This window comes from Limanda limanda, chromosome 7, assembly GCF_963576545.1.
Source record: "Limanda limanda chromosome 7, fLimLim1.1, whole genome shotgun sequence".
Lineage (NCBI taxonomy): Eukaryota > Metazoa > Chordata > Actinopteri > Pleuronectiformes > Pleuronectidae > Limanda > Limanda limanda.
In genome coordinates, this window is record NC_083642.1 from 6,917,553 (window position 1) to 6,939,871 (window position 22,319).

Here is a 22,319-nt window from a genome sequence, read left to right on the forward strand (position 1 = left end):
TCTTACTCAACGGGTACAGAGTCCATAGAGTGGGCAGTGTAGCAATCTAACTGTTTCTGGTTACCCCCCTTCAAGCAAAGACACAGAAACAAAAAAAATAAACATTCAGAGTCATGAAGAATAAGGTAGAAATAAATATTTCTTTATTTACATTAGGGGATAACTGTGTTAGGAGTCAAATCAACAAAAGCTGTTACAGAAGGATTTATATTATATATGAGTGAAATATGAGCAATTTCAGGCACCTGCTCCTGTTTGGTAACAGGGCCACAAGTACAGTCATAACAATACCACAGGCGACCCGGATTTGTTTTGTGCCATTTATCACATGTGCTGCTTTAGGATCACCTCCAGATTAGAGAGATGCTTTGGCCCCATTTATTACTTTACAAACATTTTGTTTCCGGGCCACAGGAAGGCCAGAAGTGCTTGAAGTGGCCCACATCTGTTTGCTATCTGGGAAGGGAGTCAGTCAGCTTCAAAATAAAAGTAAAAACAAATCTCATTATTACTAATTATTTGAATAAGTAGCAAACTCAGGAAAGCTGCGGTAACAGTAGTTAATTGAGTCCTTGCAATGGCTTTTATCAACATGATAAACTGATCCACTTCTGTCTCTTCTGATGTGCAGCCAGTGTCGCTCCATAATTCATTGTAGGCGTCGGTCTGTGCATAAACAGGATATTTTTTATTTACAAAAGTAAAGGCAAAGCTTCCTTTTCACCAGATGATTAAGCATCTCTCTAGAATCATTGTCTCAACTTTCCACTGTTTTCTTCTTCTGATACATGAGGGCGTAACAGCTCGGGTCTCCAGCCGTTCACATCTGCCGACAAACCACCAGCACCAGCAGTTCCTCCGGGTTCTTAGTTCACGGTCTAGGCTGAACGTACACAAACCGAATGCATGAGAGGATGATGAGTTTCATGCCAGGGAGTAGATGGTGTTCATCGGAGAGTGAAGCTCAAGGCCTCCGACGAATTCCAGCTCCCTGACGTCTCTCCTGGTTCCTGTGTACTGGCCGATGAAGGAGCCGTCCTCGTTGAACGGTATCTCTCCTCCATCTCCGTAGTCCACCAGGCTGTCGTCACTCTCTGATGGCTTCATCATTGTCACTATGGACAGCTGGCCTCTCTGAAGCCCTCTCTCTTCCTCCCTGCAAAATAATGGCCAAACAAATAAAAACTCGATGTCAGAGGTGCATTTTGATCGTGCAAGAAAACAGAAAAGCTGCTTAAAACTCAACCTGTGAAGTATGAAGTGAAGTTTTCATGTAAAATCATTTATTTTCTTCTTATCGATCAGTTTTACATAATATACATGTACCTACCTCCGGGGGTAGGGCAGAGTGGAGACACGAGCAATCCTATAAAACAAAAGATCGTTGTAAGAGAGGATGGATCACACTTCATTCATCATATATTCACAATATGATAAAATGTCATGTTTAATATTTAATCTGCTATTTAAAAAGGTTGCATCATCTATTTAGCATCTGTTCAGGATTGTGAAGTTGAACTGTCAGTCGTGGCAACATTTAGTCTTTTCATACCTTTCAAGAGACCTTTCAGTGGTTCAGTGCCAAAAAGAACAGGGTTGAGGTGTTTGGGGAGAGTGGGAGGGGGGGGAAGGTAAATACAAACACACACAGAAACAAAAACAGACATAAATGTAAGTATGATCAAACAGGAAGTGTTTTGATCCATAACACAACTTATAAACTTAGAAATGTATATTTATTTTATATGATAACTCCACAAAGCAGCTTTAATTCACCAAGGAGAATGCTAATGCACATCTTCAAAGGAAATCAATGGCCAGTGTATTTGTTACTGCACAATTATATCTTCACAAGAGCATCGTTTATATTATGAACTGACAACTTGAAAACAAAAAGCACGATTTCATACAGAACGTGTATTGCTGTTTCTTTCTTTCTTTTATTTTCCACCAGCTCTTTCCTTCACTTCTTACCGATAATCGAATGATCCCTCTTGGTCTTTGTCATCCACCGGCTCCAGTGAGATGTCCTTCTTTTCTCGTACTGAAATTAAAACAAAGCGACCTTGTTATGAGAGAAACACCGGTGATATTTGTGATTATTTAAATTTTGGATTGTTTGGTCCAATGTGACACTTTTAGGCATATTGTTTTTGTCTTGTTTGGAGTTTTACATCATCTGACAACGAGGGAAAATAATGTAAGGTGATAATTGGCCAAAATCTAAATAGAAATTCCCTGATGGGATATCATAGTCAAGGAGCCAACAACAAACTCAGATCAGTTTACTTAATATCAAAATGCTATCAGATATTTTTTCCGTCAATCGCTAAATTGGGCATGAACCACCAGCCTACCTGGATATTTACCCCCTCGGCTCCTCTTGATGAAGCAGACTATGAGAAGTATGAGCACGATGAGAGCCACAGCGCACATGGTCCCGATGAACCATCCCTGAGTGGTGATGTCCACCTGGTCCTGAGCATACGCTGAGACACACACGTAAACGTATGAATATACACATCAACAAAAAACAACCTCATTTTGTTCATTCGGTAGAAAATGATGTGTTGAGTATATTACTTTCCGTGGTGTAGTGCTGTGACTCCTCCGTGTGCCACTCCCCTATTCCGAGCTGAGTTCGCGCCGCCACAGAGAACCTGTATCGAGTGTAGCGGTCGAATCGTCGGAGGGAGAAGCTTGTTACATTTGGAGGGAACTCCTCGACTCGCAGCTCCTCTCCCCTGGTGGCATTCACTGGGACCAGAGAAGAAGTTTGCAACTGTGAGCTGGGAGAACACTTGATGCTGCTCGATTGCACACAACTGAGCCATTAAGTACCTCACCTGCTCAGTGCAGTGCATACACAAGAGTTCATAACCCTCTGGAGAACACACTTCAATGGTTCTTTGGTCTCTGAGTGCATATTCAACTGGGCTATTATGTGTGATGTTGACTTAGGTTTCATGAGAAGAACTTTGCCAGCTTTGGTGAATTAAACCATTTAATTTTCTATTATTTAACCTGTGCTGTGTGAGGAAGACTGCAGAACTCTTCATTACGATTCAATGAAGACAGGAAAATCCCTGGAGGTATTTGAGTGTGTTCCAGGTATTGGGTTGGTGTACCTGTCTGGTACTTGAGGGAATACCCAGTGATGACACCGTTGGGTTCCGCTGGCAGGTCCCAGTCCACGTAAATACTGTCCAGATGTCGCTGTTGGATCCTGAAGGAACTGGGAGCAGATGGCACTGCAGACGAAAACACAGCAGGAGATGATTAACGTGAGATTTGGAAATTAACATTATTCAACATTCGCTCTTATTCACCATTTGCCTTTTTCCTAAGTGGTAGTATACAACTCTCGACTCTGCATTGCCCTCTAGTGGATATATTGTTTGAGAGAAGTGACACTTAAAAAGGTTTGAAACAGATATATCTCTTTTTGTACTTGAAGTATTCTTCTTATGTACATATATTTAGGGTTAAATGAAAAGAAGTTATTTATGCTTCCATGGTACAGCACTTAAATTTGCTTTAAAAATAAACTTGACTATATCACAAATTTGTCCTACCTCCTTCAGGTGTTGAGAAGTGTATGTGATTACTGGGTGGCCCTTCATAGCGATTGTTTGCCACCACTATATACATCTTGTAGTTGCTGTAGGGGATGAGTCCGGGGACGGTCCCGGACGGCTCCGGATCATCGTCTGGAAACGCTTTGGACTTCATCGCCCTGTTCACTCGCAGCCACCTAAGCTGGCTGCTGTCCCTCCAGTAGTAAACCTGAGAGGGGAAAAGCATCACGCTCAGCATTTAAACTCCTTATTTTTCCCATTTGTTCTAGAAAAGTTTGAGTTCCTGCACATTTTGACAGGCAACACGTTTATCGCATATTCATACTAAAAACCACGATCTGTGCCAATGCTACTTTGAAAAACTTTATGTTGTAATCATAGAGATGGATGACTCCTCTTTCACTGTGGAAAAAAAGCATGAACGATCCCAAAAGAGAAGCCAAACTGTCTGGACTGCCCCCTGGTGGTCGGCTGGAGTATAGTTAATAAATCATACCTCCTAAGCTTTCACACACCTTGTATTCCTTCAGCTCTCCCATAATAACGTTCCTTGTGACCTGGTCCCAGTGCACAGTCACCTGAGTGCTCTCGATGTCGGACAGTCTCAGGTTCAGGGGTGCAGTTATGGGACCTTCAGGAAAACAGGCAAAAAAATCCAGCCACATATTGTCAACAGATGTTTTTTGTTTTCAGAACTTTTTATTTATCCACCCCTATAGGATAAGATAGGAAAGATCACTCACAGCGGTCTCAAGGTGAATGTTTCTCTGTTACCATATGATTCAGTGCATGCAGACACTTACGGTCTTCCCCAGAGTAACCCGTGACGACGGGAGACTCGGGGCCCAGCCCAAAGTCATTGACGGCCTGGACTTTGAGATCATAGGGAGTGAAGGTATCCGAATCATAGATGTAGTATCTCAGCCATTTCGTGGTGGCGTTCTTCCACTCCTCCCGGGAATCTCTCCTCCTCCACCACACCAGGTACTTGAGGTGGGGCCCGTTCCACTCTCTGTAGGTCAGAGCCTGAAAGAGGGTTCACAGGAAGCAGTGTTTTTTGCTTTAATTACAGAAGAAATCTAAATATCCATTCATCTATCTGCTTATGCTTTTAAAGGTCACAGAAGGGGAAACTGGAGCCAATCACCCTCACATTCACACCCATGGTCAATTCAGAGTCTCCCTTTAGCGTTACCCCAGTGTGCTTCAGACTGGGAGGAGGCCAGAACTCCACACAGACACGGGGGGGAAACATGCGAAACTTTGCCACCAGTTCAAAACAGAAATACAACAGTCAAGGTAAATGGTCTTACAGTTTGTCATGGGTTCAGTTCCTCTTACCTCCCAGCTGATCTCCATGTTATTCCTCCATGTACCCACACCCTTCAAATTCTTCGGGATGACATCTGGGGCTGTGTAGAATAAAAACACAAATAGTTGTTATATGGGGAAAAAGGCTTAATCATGCCGAGAGAATGAGGGGATGAGAAGATCAATACCACTCTCACGTCTGTACGATAAATAAAAAACTATGTCCAGGAGCCTTAGCTTACCAAAGGAACATCAAACCTCACTTTGTCCTAATCTGCATATTTCCCAAAACATATAAACATATACACATATCACTTTTCCCTAGCTTACAGTGAATTATAACTGACAACTAAAGTGTATCAGGAGCCTCAAACCCACGTGCACCGCTGCTCTGGAAGCGCTTCGACGCATGACTGGGGCGACTCGCTCCGATTTCATTTATAGCGATGACCCTGAACTCGTAGTAGGTGAAAGGTGCCAGATGCAGAATGACGGAGTTGAGGTTTCCAGGGTATGTCGACAGGTTTCTCCACTTCCCTGGTAACCAGTCATCATCGTCGAACTGCACTAAGTACTCTGTAAAACACCAATAAACACATTCTTTAAAAACACTGTTTTTATTTCTGTGGGTATATTAAGTTTTGTGGCCCCTACCTGTGACTGGGTTGTGGTTACTGTCCCCAGGAACCCAGCTGAGTCTGACGGTGCGCTCATATGGATCAGACAACTCCAGACTAGTGGGAGGCTCAGGGCGGTCTACACACAAAAAAACAATTACACAATTAAAAAGCCCAACACACTGTATATGGTCAAATATCACCTGATCTACACGTGTCATACCCATCACCATCAGGCGTGCCGAGGCAGATTTCTGGTCCAGCTCACTCTTGATGACACAGGTGTAATCCCCCTCATCGCCTCGGTTCACATTCGTGATGACCAGATTTGACTCATCCAAGGAGATTCTGAGGGGCACAGAGTTTCAGTGAGTAACACAAGGTGAGATGTGGTGAAAACATATTTATGTATTTGACTCTACGTGGTTTATTACTTTCACCAAGGACAAAAGCAGCTAAACAGATTTCCATGCAACTCGGTGGAAAGATGGGACATGTCTCAACAAAGGGGCCAATCCAAGATTCTTTTCACTTTTTTCAGAGGGAATAATTAATGGATCTTTATAACACAATAATGAGGCATATTTAGGGGAGTGACATTTGAAAAAGGACTCACCTCCAGCCGAGACTGAGCAGCTTTTTGTCTTTCATCCAGCTGGTTGTGACAGGAGTGCTGCTATCCGCTTTCACCCCACACTCGAATCGTACGTCGGTTCCACGGATCACTTTCATACTCTGTGGTCTCGTCACAATCAATGTGGGCTCTGAGATGAACCGAAAGGTGTATCCGTGTAAAGTTTTATTCATAATACAAAACAGTTATAGTGTGAAACAGTTTGATGCTAACCTTTGACCTCTATCCTGACTTGACTTTCATCTCGGCCTGCGATGTTGCTGACGACACACAGGTACGTTCCCTGGTCCTCGATCTGGATATTTTTGATCTCCAGGGTCCCGTTACCGTGGGTCTTAAAGCGCTTTCCCTCCAGGTTCCCCTGTCCATATTTAGACCTGTTGTGTGAGCAGACCCATAAACTTACAGTATATAGACACACTGTGAACTCACTCTTTAGTTGTAATCGTCAGCTTCTTCTCACCATCGTAACTCAGGCACTGGAGAACCGAAGTAACGGCAATCTAAGAAAGCTCGACTTCCCTCTATCGCCTTGATGAGGTCATTCCTCGGCGCGAGGATTCGTGGTGTTGCATCTGGAGGAAATGAAGAGGTCTTGATCTTATAACGTAAAGATTTGAGATCATGTGTGTTGTGTTTTGGTGTTTTACAAAACAAAACTGAATAAAAACCACAGCAACATCATCAATTCATTATCAATTAATCTTATTATGACCTTGAGGATTGCATTTTGTATAGCTTTAGAGCTGATAATCAAAACCATTGAATATAATTTTTTGTTTTTTGGAGTCTAGAGTCCCTAAAATAAACCTTATTTGTACATTGATTTATTTTGGTCATTCCCTTGAGGAACCGTTCAAATCTTCCACAACTCATGAATGTATGTTGTAAAATGTAAATGTCACAACGGAAAGAGCGGTAACTTACGTAGCACGTTGACAAAAGCATTTGCCAGTAAGTATCCATACTGGTTTGAAGCATTGCACTGGTAGACAGCAGTGTTTACAGCCGTCACACTGCGGAAGCTCAGTGTTTCTCCTGACACTTGTCTGTTCGGCTGAGGTAACTCATCTGGGAAAAAATAAATACACACACTCAATAAGTAAAGATTCAACAGCATTAATACCATTCAGATTTTTTGGATGACCTCTTTAAACTCACCTTCGATCGGTTCCCCGTTGACTAACCAGGTGACCGAGGGACGAGGGGCTCCATCAGAGCGACACACCAATCGTCCATTCTCCTCAGGAGCCAACACCAGATCGCTGGGCTTCTCCAACCAGAATGGAGCCGCTTTCAAATGAAAGTATTGTAATGGTTTGAACATTATCGTGTGGTAAGAAAACAAAGTGCTGAATCTCTCTGAGGGTGTGTCTCACCTTTGACCCTGACGGTTATTGTGTGCACAATGTAGCCGATCTTATTGGTGGCCGTGCACGTGTATTCACCGACGTCCTCAAACGACGCCTTTTGGATTTGAATCATCTTGTTGAAGTGTTTTAATTTCATGCGAGGCGTCACCGTCAGGTCATCGCCATCCTTGAGCCAGGTGACGTGAGGAGTCGGCCTTGATGATGACAAACAAGGATTTACACAGGATGACTTGACGATGACTAAGTGTAATAACACATAGCAGAATCTATCACTGAGAACATTATGCTCCTCTACACTCACACTCCTGCAGCGATACACTCCAGGAGAAGTTCCTCCCCTTGCAGGACCAGTATGGAGCTGGACGAGCCGGTGGGAGACAGCCAGGTGGGGGCAGCCTCAGACACTGTTCGAGCTGTGAGGCAGAGAAACAACCACAACACAGCAGTCACACACACACACACAGTCACAAAACCTGTCTGACAACACAGGAAACTAGAGAAACACACTGACCACAATTACAAAGTTTAATGTGAGAGGATCACGAGTTGACGAATGACAAATCGAACAATGCCTTGTTTAAAAGAAGAATGGGACCAGAGAGAATCAAGGGTTCATCCACAACATACCTTCATAAAACATCAGGAACAAACTGTCATACTCACTCGTCAGCACTTTAACAACCACAGGCATCTTCTGCTGGATGACGTTCTTGTAGGGGAAACGGGCGTTACAGCAGTAATCCGTGGTTGAGTCATTGACTATGACGTTAGAGAAGTACAGGTCTCCGTTGACTCCCATGGAAACCCTGCGGTCCTGCCGCACAGCCTGCATGGTGGGGAACGCCGTCTGGATCGGCCAGGTGAAAGGTCTCGCGTATGAGCCTGTGATGAAACACGGTGTTGAGACTCAGGATAGTTTGTGGGACTGGCAGGTGGAATTCTGCCTGATCTGTTTGGATCAGATACTTTAATGATCCAGTTAACCTTCGATGGATGACAAGCTTTAAACAAACTTACAGCTGGACATCCAGTGGGTTTGAGGTTTGGGGGGGCCAGTTGGAGGGTCACAGGACAACACCAGAGGCAAACCAGCGCTGACCACCAGAGGCTCCAGAATCTCCCTCGGCCACAGAGGAGCTCCTGCACAAACACGTCTCCACTGAGCAAAGCTGAGGTTTGTTGTGTTGTGACAGTGTGTGTAAAATATGTTGAGAGCTTAAATCGTTGGTTGAAAACTGTTGAATTTAATCAACTAAGTGCTATAACTTAACATTTAAAATACACTGGTCCACTCAGGGGATGCATGGGATGTGTTTTGGTCTGATAACCCCCTAGTTCTGTTTGTGAAAAGCATTTTAGGATCCACACATCATCATAAAAAGCTGCTGACACAAAACTGCTGCAAACTTTCTCTAACTCATTCTCATTCTCTAACCGGCCTCATACCCCCTGTATTTCTGTATCTATTTATATTGAGACTTTTTGTAACATTCAAAGATTTACCTTACAAAGGAAACTAGCATTTTTACTCCAATCAATAGTCTATTTGGAGTAAGGGGCTTAAAGGCCTTGAAAAGGGGATGCCAAGAAGGCTAAGAGGTTAAAGGACAAGTCTTGTTTATTTGGTGTTTACATAAGTTGCACTAAAAGTATAGAATAGCACCTGCCTGAGTTTACATTTCAATAATCATGCATTGTCCTCGTCTTTCTTGTTTATTTTACAACAAGTATTCTGAAATGAAGGTGCTGTTTGTATGTATTAAAGAATATAGAAGATATTTTGACTACATATAATAATCTTGTTTAATAGGATATTCCTTGTGGCATATGGACTGAGTCGCTGCCCACACCAAGGTCACAGTAAGTCTGTCAGTCCCAGTTCTGAACTTACTGTAGAGTTGCAGTATGATCTTGTTGGAGTATGCAGACCCGTACTCATTGGAGGCGATGCATTGATACTCTGCCTCATACTGTTCTGGATTGTTCCAGGCATAGATGTCCAGCGTCCCTGAGCGCCTGCGCATCGATGCCTGAGAGTCACGGGCCACGTTGAAGTACTTCCCATTACGCCTCCACGAGAAACTTCACGAGTGAGCAGAAAGTGGGAAGCGGGACAGAAAAATCAGAGAAGCCGTTTGCAGATAAGAACGTCAGCTTTAAGAAAGAACTGCATCAGCTCTTACATTGGATGAGGGTTTCCTTTGGCTTCACACTCTATGACCATGGTGTCTTTAGGGTCAACAATATGCTCCTTCATTGACTGCTTTATAATGGTGGGGGGTTGTCGGACTGCAGGCAGAGAAACATGTCAGCTTTATTTCCTAGAAAAGAAGGTTAATCTACACATCTCTGGTTAGAAAGTGAAGTTACTGTCTTACTTTCCAGAGGGACGTCCAAAGCCCAAACACTCTGCCAGAACAGCAGCAGCAGCGCTGGTTCCACCAGTGTCCCCATCTTTACAGTTCATTTATTCCAGTGTTCCCAGTCACCAGTTCTCCTGTTCTTAGAATAAATGAGGAGAAAAAGAAAACACGGACAAGATGTTTGTTCCATTAAGTTAAAGTCCAGGACGAAACACTGAAAGATTCTACTGAACAAATTTTACTGATGGTTCTCAAGTCTGCAGTTCAAGTAAATTAAAGAAAAGCTTAATAAAAGGTGAGATAATGGTCTGAGGGGAAATTGGGCTTTGTGAGCAAATATGTAATCAATTAATATATAAAAATGCATTGCATTTTAAAATGTAATGATAACTGCCAAGCAAATGTAGTTTAGTTAAAAAATAAACACTCTGCAATGTATTGGAGTATAAATAAAAAGTGAAAGTATTCAAGTAAAAGTAACGATAAACTATGGTCAAGTCATATTTATTCTGAACTTATGAAGAAGAATCCAAATCATTTGAAACGGCCGAGGGCTCAACTGCAAAAATCTAATATTTAAAAGTACATTTGGTTCCAATTTAACTGTCTGACTTTTTTTTATGTGTAGCTGTAATTTATATGTTTTATTTTGGTGGGTTCCAGGAGGCATTGTTGTTTCCTGTAAAGTTTAAACAGCCAATCAAATTGCACCATACAGAGAGGAGTTGATATATTGATTTTAAAGGGAAGTTTCACCTGGTTCTTTGTAATTCAAATAAGTTAATATTCACTCAGCTGAAACATAAGATCGGGTGACTGAACTGTGTGTCCAGCTGTCATGAGTAAACAGAAGTAAACTGTCCCAAATGACTGCACAAACAATTATTTAGTCAGATCTCTCTCTTCAAAACCTTTAAATATTTATGGAACAAACCATGAATCATGCTCGTATGATGGAAACAAAAACAATCCTCACCTCTGTCATGCAAAGTTAAATCAGGACTCCCTCCTCCTCATCTCCGTGGCGTCCGCGGCTCATCGATAAATCCACAGATTTTCCTCCAGGAAATGATTCTGGTTGGTGCAGTTTATCGATCAATGTCCTGCTCCTTCAGATATCAGGTCAAGAGCCCTAGAGGAGTCGATGCACTTCAGTGATAGAGTTTCTTTCAGTTGCTGCCACTTACGCTCTGCCCACCCATCTCATGAATAATGAATGGGCATCATACACCACCTACACCTCACCCACCACACTTCACTGTTCTGACCGGGCTCTCATAACTCTCAACAATCCATTTGCGTCGAGCACAGTCGCAAAGTTTGTCCGGGACAATCACACAACACGACATACGAGTTTTGACTGAGAAATACAGATGATGTTTTTTCCCCAGCCTGGTTTATCTCTCTCATAATCTTTGCTTGGCCAGGGTCCAGTGTGAGCTGACACATCACACTGTGTTGGGCCACATGAAACCACGCAGCAACCCGTATTATGTGCAATTTGCATTCCCGTTGGTTTTGATGACATCAAATTGTGGGCTGTCATTGTTGTTGACGGGAGAGATCTGGGAAATAGTATGAAAGACGTGTTTGTTGCTCTCATATGAATTTTACATATGAGAAATATCAAGTTACAAGACTCCGTTGCTCTGATAGATGGAAATATCCAACATTAAAGTCAACTGTCTCCGCGTATCCTGTATTTTGTGTTTCTTTTAAATAACAAAACAGTTTTTCTGTGACACACTTTTTTGTTTTTTGTGCACTTGGCCATTCACGTGGATATCCTCAGAGGAGGGAAAGGTCATTTCCATTCAGCTCAGAGAATCCTACAGAGGGGGGAAGGAGCAGTTTTCTATTCTTGAGACAAAGCCAGAGACGCAGGAGAAGCTGTATTTGTGTGAGACAAAGGCCATCTCACGGCAGTCTGACCTGTGTGGGCCCCCCTGGCATCCACCAGGGACGGATATGCAGGACAGCACATGGGCTGAACAAAAGCATTGTTGGGGGGGCGGCACGGGTAAAATAAGGTGGCATAGCTTAAAATGTATATTAACAAGTCGAAAGAAAGAGCTGTTTTAAAAATGAGTAGTTTGTAGGAGTGTATTCCTGATCAATATGGAATGGATTTCTTGTCTTGAGCAGAATCAGAGCTGTGGTGACGTAAACCAACAGGACTCTCACAGCTCTGACGCTCAGTATCCTCTGGCCCTGATCCGCTCTGAGCGTCTGAAACACAAGTTGACGCGTCTCACACAGAAAACAAAAGCAGAAGGGGGTATGTCGAACTACTTGGCTCTCAGAACGGGCTTTTCTCCCCTGACATGGGGCCGAGGCCCGGATGAGTGAGCAGCGATCAGTGCCATGCACCAGATTGCACAGTGAAGAGGCCGAGAGGCGGACAGAGCCAGCTCAGTGACGACAAGAAGGTCTCTATGCTCGCGGGTCTCCTTTGGCACGTGTGTGTCCAGGGCTGGGGAAAGAGCAGATGGTTCGTGGGAGGGAGGGTCCGAACGCACAAGCTGCCCATTCAGGCCCAGAGCACCTATCATCTGCACCGTGACGCCACTGCATCAGGGAGACCAGGAGAAGAGGCTGGAGAGAAACTCCTGGTGAGCAGGACACCAGGCGATCGAAACTTTATATCTAACACATTGAAGCACCAGGATTCTGACTGTATGGTGAGATGAGAGTAACCTACAGCATCATAATCATCTGGTACCTGGAGGAGCATTCAGTAGAGCACATACCTGCAGCCCAACATTCCCCTTAAATGAAAACAAGCCTTCCAGCTGCAGCCACATTACGTCTCTCAGCTACACATTGGTGGATGTTGCAGGTTTTTAGATGCATACAACAAGCCTACAGTATATTAAAATCCACTTTGAAATTGATACCGACCCCAAAATAAGTCTGAAATATTTATAGAGATTCACATCCATCTTGAAAATCAACAAAAAGGTTGAAAATGTTCTTTCTTGCAATGTGAAGGAAAATTGCTGGATCTGTCCCCAAATCTAGATCTGCACTGAAACTGAATGGTTTCTAAAGTGAAACTGTCAATAATAGCAAATGTCTGAGCCAAATGCTAACATCAGCATAGCCAGCGATAGAAGAAGTACTCAGGTCATTTACTTAAAGTAGTAATACAGCAAAGTACAAATTATTTAACAATCTGTTACAGGTATATCAGTATGATCTTGCGACAGGATCAGTAAAATCTTATTCGATGATATCAACTCTTAATTTATTTGTTTGTTGTTATATTTTATGTAGTTAATCTGAATCAACAAAATTATTCATCAAATAAAAGTAGTTCAGTAAAAAGAAAACATTTTCCTTTTCGTTGTAGATTTGAGATTTAAATATGCAAGTAAATTACTTAACACAAAATACTTGAATACTTGAGTAAATGTATAAACATTCGCTACATAATACTAAGCTCAATGTAGAGCTGAGGCTGATGGAAAATATATCAGGTTTTTTGGTATTTGATAATTGCACTATTTGGGATTAGCAGTAGTGAGATCATATAAAATATAAAGGGATCATCAAAATTATTTCGACTGATCCTGAGGGAAACATGAGCGTCCGAACCAGATTTCATTGCCTCAATCTGATTGTTGTCAAAACAATTAATTAAACTTAATACAAATGCAAACTTCACAGTCCCACTGTAAGGAAGCGACAGATAACCAAAGTCATCAAACACTTCAGTTCAGTTGAGTGTCTGGTGTGGTTATAAATACAAAAACCCAGGATTAATGTGCATAATTATGTCAAACTTAAAAATATAAACATAATAATAGTTGAATACACTGCATTTGTCCCCATAACACAGCCTCATTAAAAAGTACTGTATATGAATCCCGGCCAGTCATCTCCATGGCAGGTGTGTGTTGACTCATAAATCTGCTGATGCGGTTGTGGACCCGTCCCACTTCTCAGCTCAGACTGTGACATCATGAAGACCTTGACTTCCATTCACGCTCGTCTTGAACATCAGCTGGAAGGCCTGCAGTGTATTAACATGCAGTAACACAGTGTGGGTGAGATAGTGAATGTTTGCGTTCCTACCGTATGAACGTCCTCTGCTCCTCTCGTTCCCACTCATCCAGCGTCAGCGTGGATTCACTGCGTCTCCGAGCAGAGCATCACTTTTCCTGCAGCATCTGCGTTCGGTGATATTTGTGCCCCCGTCATTTTTAGAGCAAGAGATGAGAGATAAGATAACAGAGGCTCATGTGGGCCTGAGAGCTCGGGTCACACGCCTGGCGAACAGGGCCCGAGAGCCTGCAATAATAAATCCATTGTGAAATCCACACATAAATATAACGTCATCTCCACTGAGACGGGAGGGCGAAGTGAAACTGAGCTGATGGGTCAAGCAGAAGTTGGTGAATTAGATTAAAAATGTCTTCAGCCAACTTTCTGGCAAAACAATGAACTTCATCTTGCATAAAAGAAATAAAATTAACTTTCTGTCTTTTTGAATGTTGTTGGAGTGTGAGTGTGCTGGAAGGGGGCGGGTCACTGACCTTGTGTCTTCACTCTGGCTGGCACGAACGCACACTCTCCCTCATAAAGCGGTTTCTGTCTGGAACAAAGTCAGTCTATTGTGGACAGGGAGGGCACAGCTTCCACACACATGGGGGGGGGGGTTTAACCCGTCACCTCCTGGAGACTGGAGGGCTTCATTGATAAATAATTTGTCAAGATCGAGGTGATTTAGGATTTAGTTTTTTTAATTTATTTATCACAAGCGAAAAAGTCTCAATAAATATTAATTTATTGTAAATAAATATTGATACAATTGTACAATATTATACAAAAAACACATTGTGACACAGTTTATATCTTATACAATAGTCAACAACTCTGATAAATACATTTTGAAAGAGTTATAGTTGTAAATAAACAGTTTCACATATGAAACTTGCACCAAGTTTTTTAAACAAAGTGCATGAGAGTGCTTGTGTTATTAATGTGCATATTTCTTTTGTGCGTCTACGTCAAGAAGTCAAACTAAATGTTTTACAGATGTGAGACCTGTTGACAACATTGCATTTATATTTTATACAGGCAAAAAATTATTATCATTAAAATACAATCTAATAACAGTCTTAACAGCCACTAGAATTGCTCTCAGTAGAAATCTCCCTGGGAAAATGGTTAAAATGTGCAAAAATGCCCTCTCACACCTCACAGTGTTAAATACAATTTAAAAGAATACTGGATCTTTACCAAAATGTAACTGTCTTTCCCCTGACCCTTTACCGTATCCTTCCACCAGGTTTCAATGAAATCTGTTGTGTTGTTTTTCTGTTATCTTGCTTACAAAACAAGAGACGGAGTTAAAAACAAAACCTCCTTGTACATTTCACCAAACTAAAGCAGGTAAGAGGTTTTAATGTTGCAGCTGATTGGTGTTGGTGGACTCATGCATCCACAGTCTGTGTGTGTGAGCACCTGCAGAGGAACATGCATCTTCTTGTAGATTTGCCTTGTGCCTCCTCACACCCATCTCTGTTTCATCTCCCAGGCCCGCTCACTCATCCAGTCTTTAGTTCTGCTCACAGCCGACCGCTCTGGCCCGAGCACCAAACAGAGCCTCGCCAACTTGAGCCGGTTTCTCTCCAGGTAGATCTGGGTGTCTCTCTGCAGCTGGTCCATGGCGCGCGGCCGGCTCTCGTCCAGCGACACCACAGCGCTCAGCATGGGGTTGAAGCGGAAGTAGATGTCTGGGGCGAGCAGGTCGTCCAAAAGGGTGTGGACCCCCTCGGTGTCTGTGGCGCTGCAGATCAGGTTGCTGATTTTGGCCCTCAGGCTGGTGGAGGTGGCGGGGCCCCTCTTTGTACTCTCATGGCGACCGGTGCCGAGGGACAGCACACACTGGAAGGGCTGGTTGGGCCACAGCAGACGGCTCTCGTGGACGGCCAAGGCACAGGGGTTGTTCAGGAGGATTCCTCCATCCTATAAAAACAAGTTCATAATTAGTTCATAGTAATCTACTCTTTTGGATTTTGCTTGATATCACACATTAAGGTTTGAATGGAAACAACACAACTTAGCGGCCTTAATGAAAAGTGGTTTTACTGAATGTATTTTTAAGTATTTTGTCTTGTTGTCCTGACTCATCCTCGACTTTGTTTTGTTATACTTTTTTTACCATGTGAAAGATATTGTAATTTTTCAAGTTACGGTTTGTGGTATAAAGATGCATTACAGATCGAGGAAGAACCTGTTAAATGTTGGTGCAAAGGAATGTGCTTTACTTGAAAAATGTATAAGCACTGATGAGGATCTTGTGTTTTGATTGGTTGAAACTTGATGTTCAGTCTACTCCATCACCCAAGTACATATTGTGCAGTCCCTTACTTTAATCAGATAATTATTACATTTCACTCTCAAAATAGAACTCCTGCCATGTGGTTGTACGCCTCTGCCAACCCGTGCAATCCAAGGGAACATTTGTGCCAAATTTGATGAAGCTCCCTCAGGGTGTTTGAGCGGTATCGTGTTCACAAGAATAAACCAGACGCACAACAACAACCCTAAGAACAAAAAGTATCTGGCACCTGATCAAATAAAACATGTGAATGTATCTGAGACGACTGTAGCTTCCTACCTGGTGAATGTCACTTTGCAGGGTGAACTCCTGGAAGTATCCTGGGGCGGCTGATGATGCTCTGACCGCCTCCCACATCTGGTATCCTGAGCCTCCTGCGTAGCGGCTGAGAGAGCCGGGTGTGTGGTTGTAGTTGCGGAAGACGAAGGGCTTCGGACTGGAGCCCCAGTTTACCACTGCACTGACTGCAGAAACCTTAAGCAGATGCCAACAACACCCTACGTTAAACAGAGGTGCTTGTAGCCATTGACCCGGCTGTATCAGTGCCGTTGTGATCATATATTTGAATGCTGTGGTGACTGTGTTCTTACCTTTGGACTCAACTCATCTCTGGCTGTTTTAATAAGAACTTTATCTCCCAGCTTTTCTCTGAAACAGGATAAATCAGAACACTGAGCCGGAGAAGACCAGATCGTGGTCATCTTGACTTGCAGGCAATTTGCTGTATCTCATGACGGCCGAGAGGATTCAACTCACTGCAAACTAAGAAAACACTGAAGTCTCAACACATTCAACTAAGAAACACACTACAAATAGCGAAAGCGACCACGGAAATGTTTCCAGGGGACCCGAAAAAGTGATGAACCCGCTGTAGTTCAATGTTTTGTGAAGTTCCATCACCACTGACGAGTAGCAGACTTCAGTAACTTCACAAAGCATTGAACTACAGCGGGTTCATCACTTTATTGGGCCCCATTGAAACATTTCCTGTGTCGCTTTCGCTATTTTGAACTGTATTTGCATTTGTTGTGACTTTTTGCAGCACAGGTGTCGTCAAATGAATGAAGATGTTTTTTAGTTTGCACGTGTTTTCTCCATTTGCAGGTGAGCTCTCTCGTCCAGCGTCATATCTCCACTGAAGCACACGTGTATTGTTGTTTGATTCTCTACCGTAATATGGATTCCCATGTCTCAGTGCTGTAGTAGGAGTGATTCCAGCCCATCTTCACGGTGCCGACCAGCGCGTTCTGACGAAACACCTCGGAGCCAAATCGTCGATACATCTCGAAACACTCCTCCAGGGAAAACCGAGCCAGGCCCAGCATGAAGGCCAGGACGGCACCTTTAACCAACACATGCAGAGACAGAGGAGTGAGACACAACATTCTACATTCCAGAATGACTCAGCGTGGAGATGCAGCTGACAACAACAACATCATTCTGTTGTGTTTTTTCTTTTTCGTCACCTGTGCTCACTCCACAGATGTAGTCAAACAGCTCGTGGATCTTTCTGCCTGTTTCTTCTTCCAGTAGCTTTAACACCTGCAGAGGCACCACTCCCCTGCAAAATGCAAGGACAAAACACATGAACACAAGAGAACACAAATTATGACGTGTGCACTGTGTTACATTGGTATTTTGGTCAGGATATAAAATATATTTCGTTGTACAGCTCAGAGCAAAGGGATCATTTATATCAAGGTTCCAGGTTGAGAGGAAATCACTATATTTACTCATTACTCTGCAGGTTTTGATCTTTGATACAAAAAATAATCAACAAATAAATCCTAAGAGAATACTTTATTGATTTCTGAAGGAAATGAACAAGCTCCAGCTCTATGAATTATCTCCATGTTAACAAGCATCAAACATGGACTGTACATAAAGATAGTGAACAACATAACTGCTCTTCAAAAGCCAATGCTTCTTGTTCGCCACCTGGTGGCTGACTGAAGTGGGTGTGACAAGGACCAATCTTAAAAAATTACAGTGCAAAGATGCTTTCTGTCTTGTTTGGTAATTATATATCATATAAATATGTGATGTGTTCAAGTGGTCTTTTTCCAGTAAACATGAATTTGATACCAAGGCTCCAAATTTAGTCATCGATGCAAGATCTATTGTTCTATCTACTGTTCTACATTATGAACGCTTTTATTTTGTGTGATACTTAAGTATAATTTGATGCCAAATCTGTTGCTCTTTTACTTAGAAAGATTTTTGAATGCATGACTTTTGAATGCATTATTTCTAAAAACAACATTGTTTTTGCTGCAACCTTGACTTAAGTAAATGACCGGAGAACGTCTCTTCAGCTGTTTATGTTATGTTACATTCTGGACAATAAGTTGTGTGAAATGAGCAATTTGAAGATGTTATCACAGGCCTTACATCTCTCACTGTTTTCTGATGTTTCACAGACAAAACAAAGAATCAATAAACTAAGAAAATAAGTGAAAAATGTATTGATAATGTACGTAGCAGACATGATTTTGAAATTATAATGGGTGGAAAATATTTCATTCATAATAATAATGATAAATAAAATATATACCTTGTGCCACCACCATCGATCGAGAGCACCCTAATGCCGCTACCTTTGACTGGCTCCACATAGCCAATCAGAGCCAAGGTTTCTCTCAAGGCGCTTTGAAGATCCTGGTCGTCCCTGAAGCTTCGTCTCTTCCTCAGCAGTGTGACTGCAGTTCTGTCCTGGAAACATTAAAATCATCTTTAAAAAACAAATTCGCTGCGATAAAAACTGTTAGTAAAACTCTCAGAAATGTGATTGTTTCACATCCGACAGACCTGCCACATTAAAGCTTTGCATGAAGGGTGAAGGATGAGGTGTTCGTTGAGCGCCTCCACGCAGGCGACCAGAGCTTCTGGAGAGGAGGCCAGTCCCAGACTGCCAATCAACCCCCATGTGAGTTCCTCCACCTGCCTCCGACTCACGATGATCTGACAGAGACAACCACATGTTATATGCTGCTTTAGTTTTATCGAGTATTAGGGACACATTGAAGGAAAGAAGCATTCTTAAAATAATGAGAATAAACTGTTAATTCAAGATAAATTGAGACTAAAGTAATTTAATGAGAAAAAAAATTCACAGTAAAACAAATATAAAGTTGTAAATGAATGAGAAAAATATCATTATCATATTACGAGAATAAACTAATAATTGAAAGGAAAGTTATTATATTATGAGAATTTAGTTGTTATATAAGAAGAAAAAAAATCATTATCATATTATGAGAATAAACAAAAAAGTCTAGATAAATTGATAAATGGGAAAATCTCATAACATGTGACCTGAACTGACCTTTCTATTTAATATCGCCCTCCTTGAAGTCATGGCAGGGTTTGTAACACGTGTCTGAGACAGAGGGCCTAGTTTGAGATAAGTTCCCAGGAAGTCAGGGATGGCACTTGTAGGGTGGCGAAGGAAATCCATTAAAGTCACGGGTTTTGCGAGTCTCTCAGAGGTTTCAGATCCTGAATCCACTGATATTCCATCAGTCTCCTCATCCACTTCACTTTGACCATTGAAATACTGGTTGATGTGACTGGCCGTCTGGAAAAAGTTCTCCCCAAAGTTTGTTGCGACCTGGCTGCTGTGGAAAAGGCCTCCAGCTTCAGGGGTGGTGGGATCCTCTTGATTCAGTAGTGACGTGGCCCCTTGAGTTTGTGAGGTAGACTGTGTTGAACGTTGATAAGTCTTTCCCACAGGAAGTTCCTCTCTCCTGCTCTGAACCTCATCTGACACCTTTGCACCAAAGTATTTATTGATGTGTCTGGCAAAGTGAAGGTAGCCCTCCTCCCAGCTGCTGGAGAAATCTTTCTGTTCAACTGTTGCCTGTTCAACACTGGATTTCACTTCTTTAGAGTTTACAATACAAGTGTTTGACATTTTCTTTCTCCTCTGCCTCCTGTGTGTCCCTATGGTGGAAGACATTTTCACATTCTCCTCTAATTCCACTTTTGTCAAAGCCTGGGAAAAGGCGGAGTTTATGTGATTAGCCACGTAAGTGTAGCTCTCTCCGAATCTGGTTGCCAAAGAGCTGATGTGAAATAATTGCAGTGCAGGCCTTTCCTGGGTTGAAGGACTTTTTCCTGAGCTCTCCTGTTGGTTTTTGCATTCATGGACCTCTGGGGTGTCTTTGTCCTTGGAGACACTTTTCTCTCTGGCTCCCCGTTGACTCAGACTGCGCCTCTGGGACCTGCCAGGGAATGCCGGCGTCGCGGCAACAAGACAGGCATTTGCAGCTGGAGGTACGATGTCCTTACTCTTGAAGTAGTTGTTAATGTGTCTGGACAGTCGATGAAATGATTGGCCGAGACGTCCTCCCAGTGAATTCCAATGAACACTGCTCTGTGCCTCCTCAAAGATCCCAATGGGAGCTTCGGCTTTGAATGCATCCCTATTGGAAGAGGAGTAAAAACGCACAACCTGTGGATGTTTGAAGCTGTGAGCGTTAAATCCTGTGTCACCGCGGTTTAATTTCCGAAAGGCGGCTTTTCTTGTGAATCTGGACGGATAAGTGGGTGACGGAAGTGAATATCTGTAGAGTGAGGCCTTGGCGAGATGAGGGTGCTTCCTGAGAAGGCTCATTAGCTGCCTGATGGTGCAGTACAATCTCAACGTCCTGTTGGCAGAACTTGGACACATGTCGGTGCAGAGGTAGCGACCCTGATCAGTCAATCAAAGTCCAGACGTCACTCTTGTTCCGCCATCGATTTAGGCTGTTGAAGCAAACTCGAGAAACTAGAAGAAGACAATCAAAAAAGCAAACACATTAAAACAAGATTAAGATAACACTTCAACAAACATCAACATGAGAACGTGCTCACAATGACAACACCAGCATGTGGTATTCGGTTGGTACAATATTTATCTTTTTAGCTACAAACATGTTCAATTCAGATTCTTTGCAGACATTTTTGAAGTGACCTAACTTGTGAATGTTATACACATCAAAAGGGAAAATATACTTGTTCAACGTACACGTATGACCGTGACACTTCACCTCCTTGTCCCAAGTCTGACAGACTTTAGTCAAAACACAGTCAGTCGACTGATGGCCCTGGAGAAAATGATACAAATGGATCCTGTGGTCTAGGGCCTTTCAAAATCTATTCAGTCACTAAGATGGAGGGATCAGCATTTACCCTCTGGGGACTATGAATATTTGTACAGAAATTCATGGCAATCACTCAGAACATTTCATATTTCAGTCTGGATCAAAGTAAGAACTGAACAATAGACTGAAATCACCAACCCTAAAGCCAAATAGGGCTAAAAATGTAAATAACAAATGTCTTGTTTACGCATGAAAGTTATATAAACCTAAATTAACTGTAACAATGGTTCAAAACGCAATTCCCTTGAAGAACAGTAAGGACATTGTCTCCTCTGTAAACAAATCACACTTAAAGGAATGCTTGAGCTGATCACACTGAGTTCAAAGATGTTTCCACAATAGCCCAACAAATCCATGGTTTCCGAGTACTGTCCCTTCTGGAATGTAACATGAAGCCTTAGGGTAAATATATCAGTCTACACACTGTAAACAACTCTACCTTCTGTCTGAAGATTTATGTCGGCAACATGAAATATTTGAGAGAACAGACAGCTTTGCTTTGTGTTGTTTTCATGTCCCTGCGAGATACATGCACCATTCTCCTATTTTTCAAATAACCAAATCTGTTGACACTCTAAATGCTTCTCTGATGCCTTCACAGAAAGAAAGGAAAGCAGCTTATGTGTGCAAACACCTACTCTGGTTGTTTTTTCCACTTAAGTAGGGGAAGGTCATGAACCTAAGTAGCTTACTTACTGCAGCTCCTCTAACCTTGACACAAAACATCTGAAAAACGTATTCGACGAAGATTTACCTGAAGAACAACACCTACGTCTTCTTCCTTTACAATTCCTCTTCAACCAACTGTCTGTCCTTGGAAAGTCAAGTACAACTCTTCTGACAAACTTCCAGGAACTCTAATTCTACTATGTTTTGACACCTTGCTCTGCTGTGGTGCTGGGCTTCAGTCTTATTGGTTGAGCTGCTGGGGGGTGGTGCAGCGTGACCAA

At 42.5% G+C, this 22,319-nt stretch overlaps 2 protein-coding genes across 2 annotated transcripts; both read right to left on the bottom strand.

Annotated features, from left to right (window-relative positions):
* Window positions 1-121: 121 nt before the first annotated feature.
* nfascb (neurofascin homolog (chicken) b) lies at window positions 122-10,989 on the bottom strand. The gene is made up of 27 exons (XM_061074809.1): window positions 10,853-10,989; window positions 9,892-10,015; window positions 9,697-9,802; window positions 9,405-9,595; window positions 8,531-8,653; window positions 8,177-8,395; window positions 7,815-7,926; window positions 7,520-7,707; window positions 7,302-7,433; window positions 7,068-7,211; window positions 6,604-6,715; window positions 6,354-6,517; window positions 6,123-6,270; window positions 5,730-5,854; window positions 5,544-5,645; window positions 5,268-5,465; window positions 4,920-4,990; window positions 4,382-4,604; window positions 4,094-4,209; window positions 3,576-3,786; window positions 3,129-3,251; window positions 2,584-2,757; window positions 2,358-2,489; window positions 1,975-2,044; window positions 1,553-1,564; window positions 1,331-1,366; window positions 122-1,156 (listed from the first exon to the last, which is right to left on the bottom strand). Exons 2-27 carry the CDS (start codon window positions 9,965-9,967, stop codon window positions 925-927), a joined length of 3,540 nt encoding a protein of 1,179 aa, XP_060930792.1. The 5' UTR covers window positions 9,968-10,015; window positions 10,853-10,989; the 3' UTR covers window positions 122-924.
* A 3,734-nt stretch (window positions 10,990-14,723) lies between these two features.
* On the bottom strand, window positions 14,724-22,237 carry LOC133005676 (calcium-independent phospholipase A2-gamma-like). The gene is made up of 9 exons (XM_061075431.1): window positions 22,124-22,237; window positions 19,551-20,993; window positions 19,034-19,186; window positions 18,780-18,937; window positions 17,692-17,786; window positions 17,396-17,567; window positions 16,816-16,873; window positions 16,505-16,699; window positions 14,724-15,849 (listed from the first exon to the last, which is right to left on the bottom strand). Exons 2-9 carry the CDS (start codon window positions 20,895-20,897, stop codon window positions 15,391-15,393), a joined length of 2,637 nt encoding a protein of 878 aa, XP_060931414.1. The 5' UTR covers window positions 20,898-20,993; window positions 22,124-22,237; the 3' UTR covers window positions 14,724-15,390.
* Window positions 22,238-22,319: the final 82 nt, after the last annotated feature.

Bases quoted from the DNA above. Each gene is read 5' to 3' on its own strand.
- nfascb (XM_061074809.1), bottom strand. From the start codon at position 9,967: ATGGGGACACTGGTGGAACCAGCGCTGCTGCTGCTGTTCTGGCAGAGT. The intron at 7,212-7,301 runs GTGAGTTTAAAG...ATTTTTTCCCAG, and splicing joins CAACGGGGAACCGATCGAAG to ATGAGTTACCTCAGCCGAAC. The intron at 3,252-3,575 runs GTAGGACAAATT...TTTCGTCTGCAG, and splicing joins CTTCTCAACACCTGAAGGAG to TGCCATCTGCTCCCAGTTCC.
- LOC133005676 (XM_061075431.1), bottom strand. From the start codon at position 20,897: ATGTGTCCAAGTTCTGCCAACAGGACGTTGAGATTGTACTGCACCATC. The intron at 16,874-17,395 runs GTAGAGAATCAA...ATCCTGTTTCAG, and splicing joins ACATGGGAATCCATATTACG to AGAAAAGCTGGGAGATAAAG. The intron at 16,700-16,815 runs GTAAGAACACAG...CATCTGCTTAAG, and splicing joins GAGATGAGTTGAGTCCAAAG to GTTTCTGCAGTCAGTGCAGT.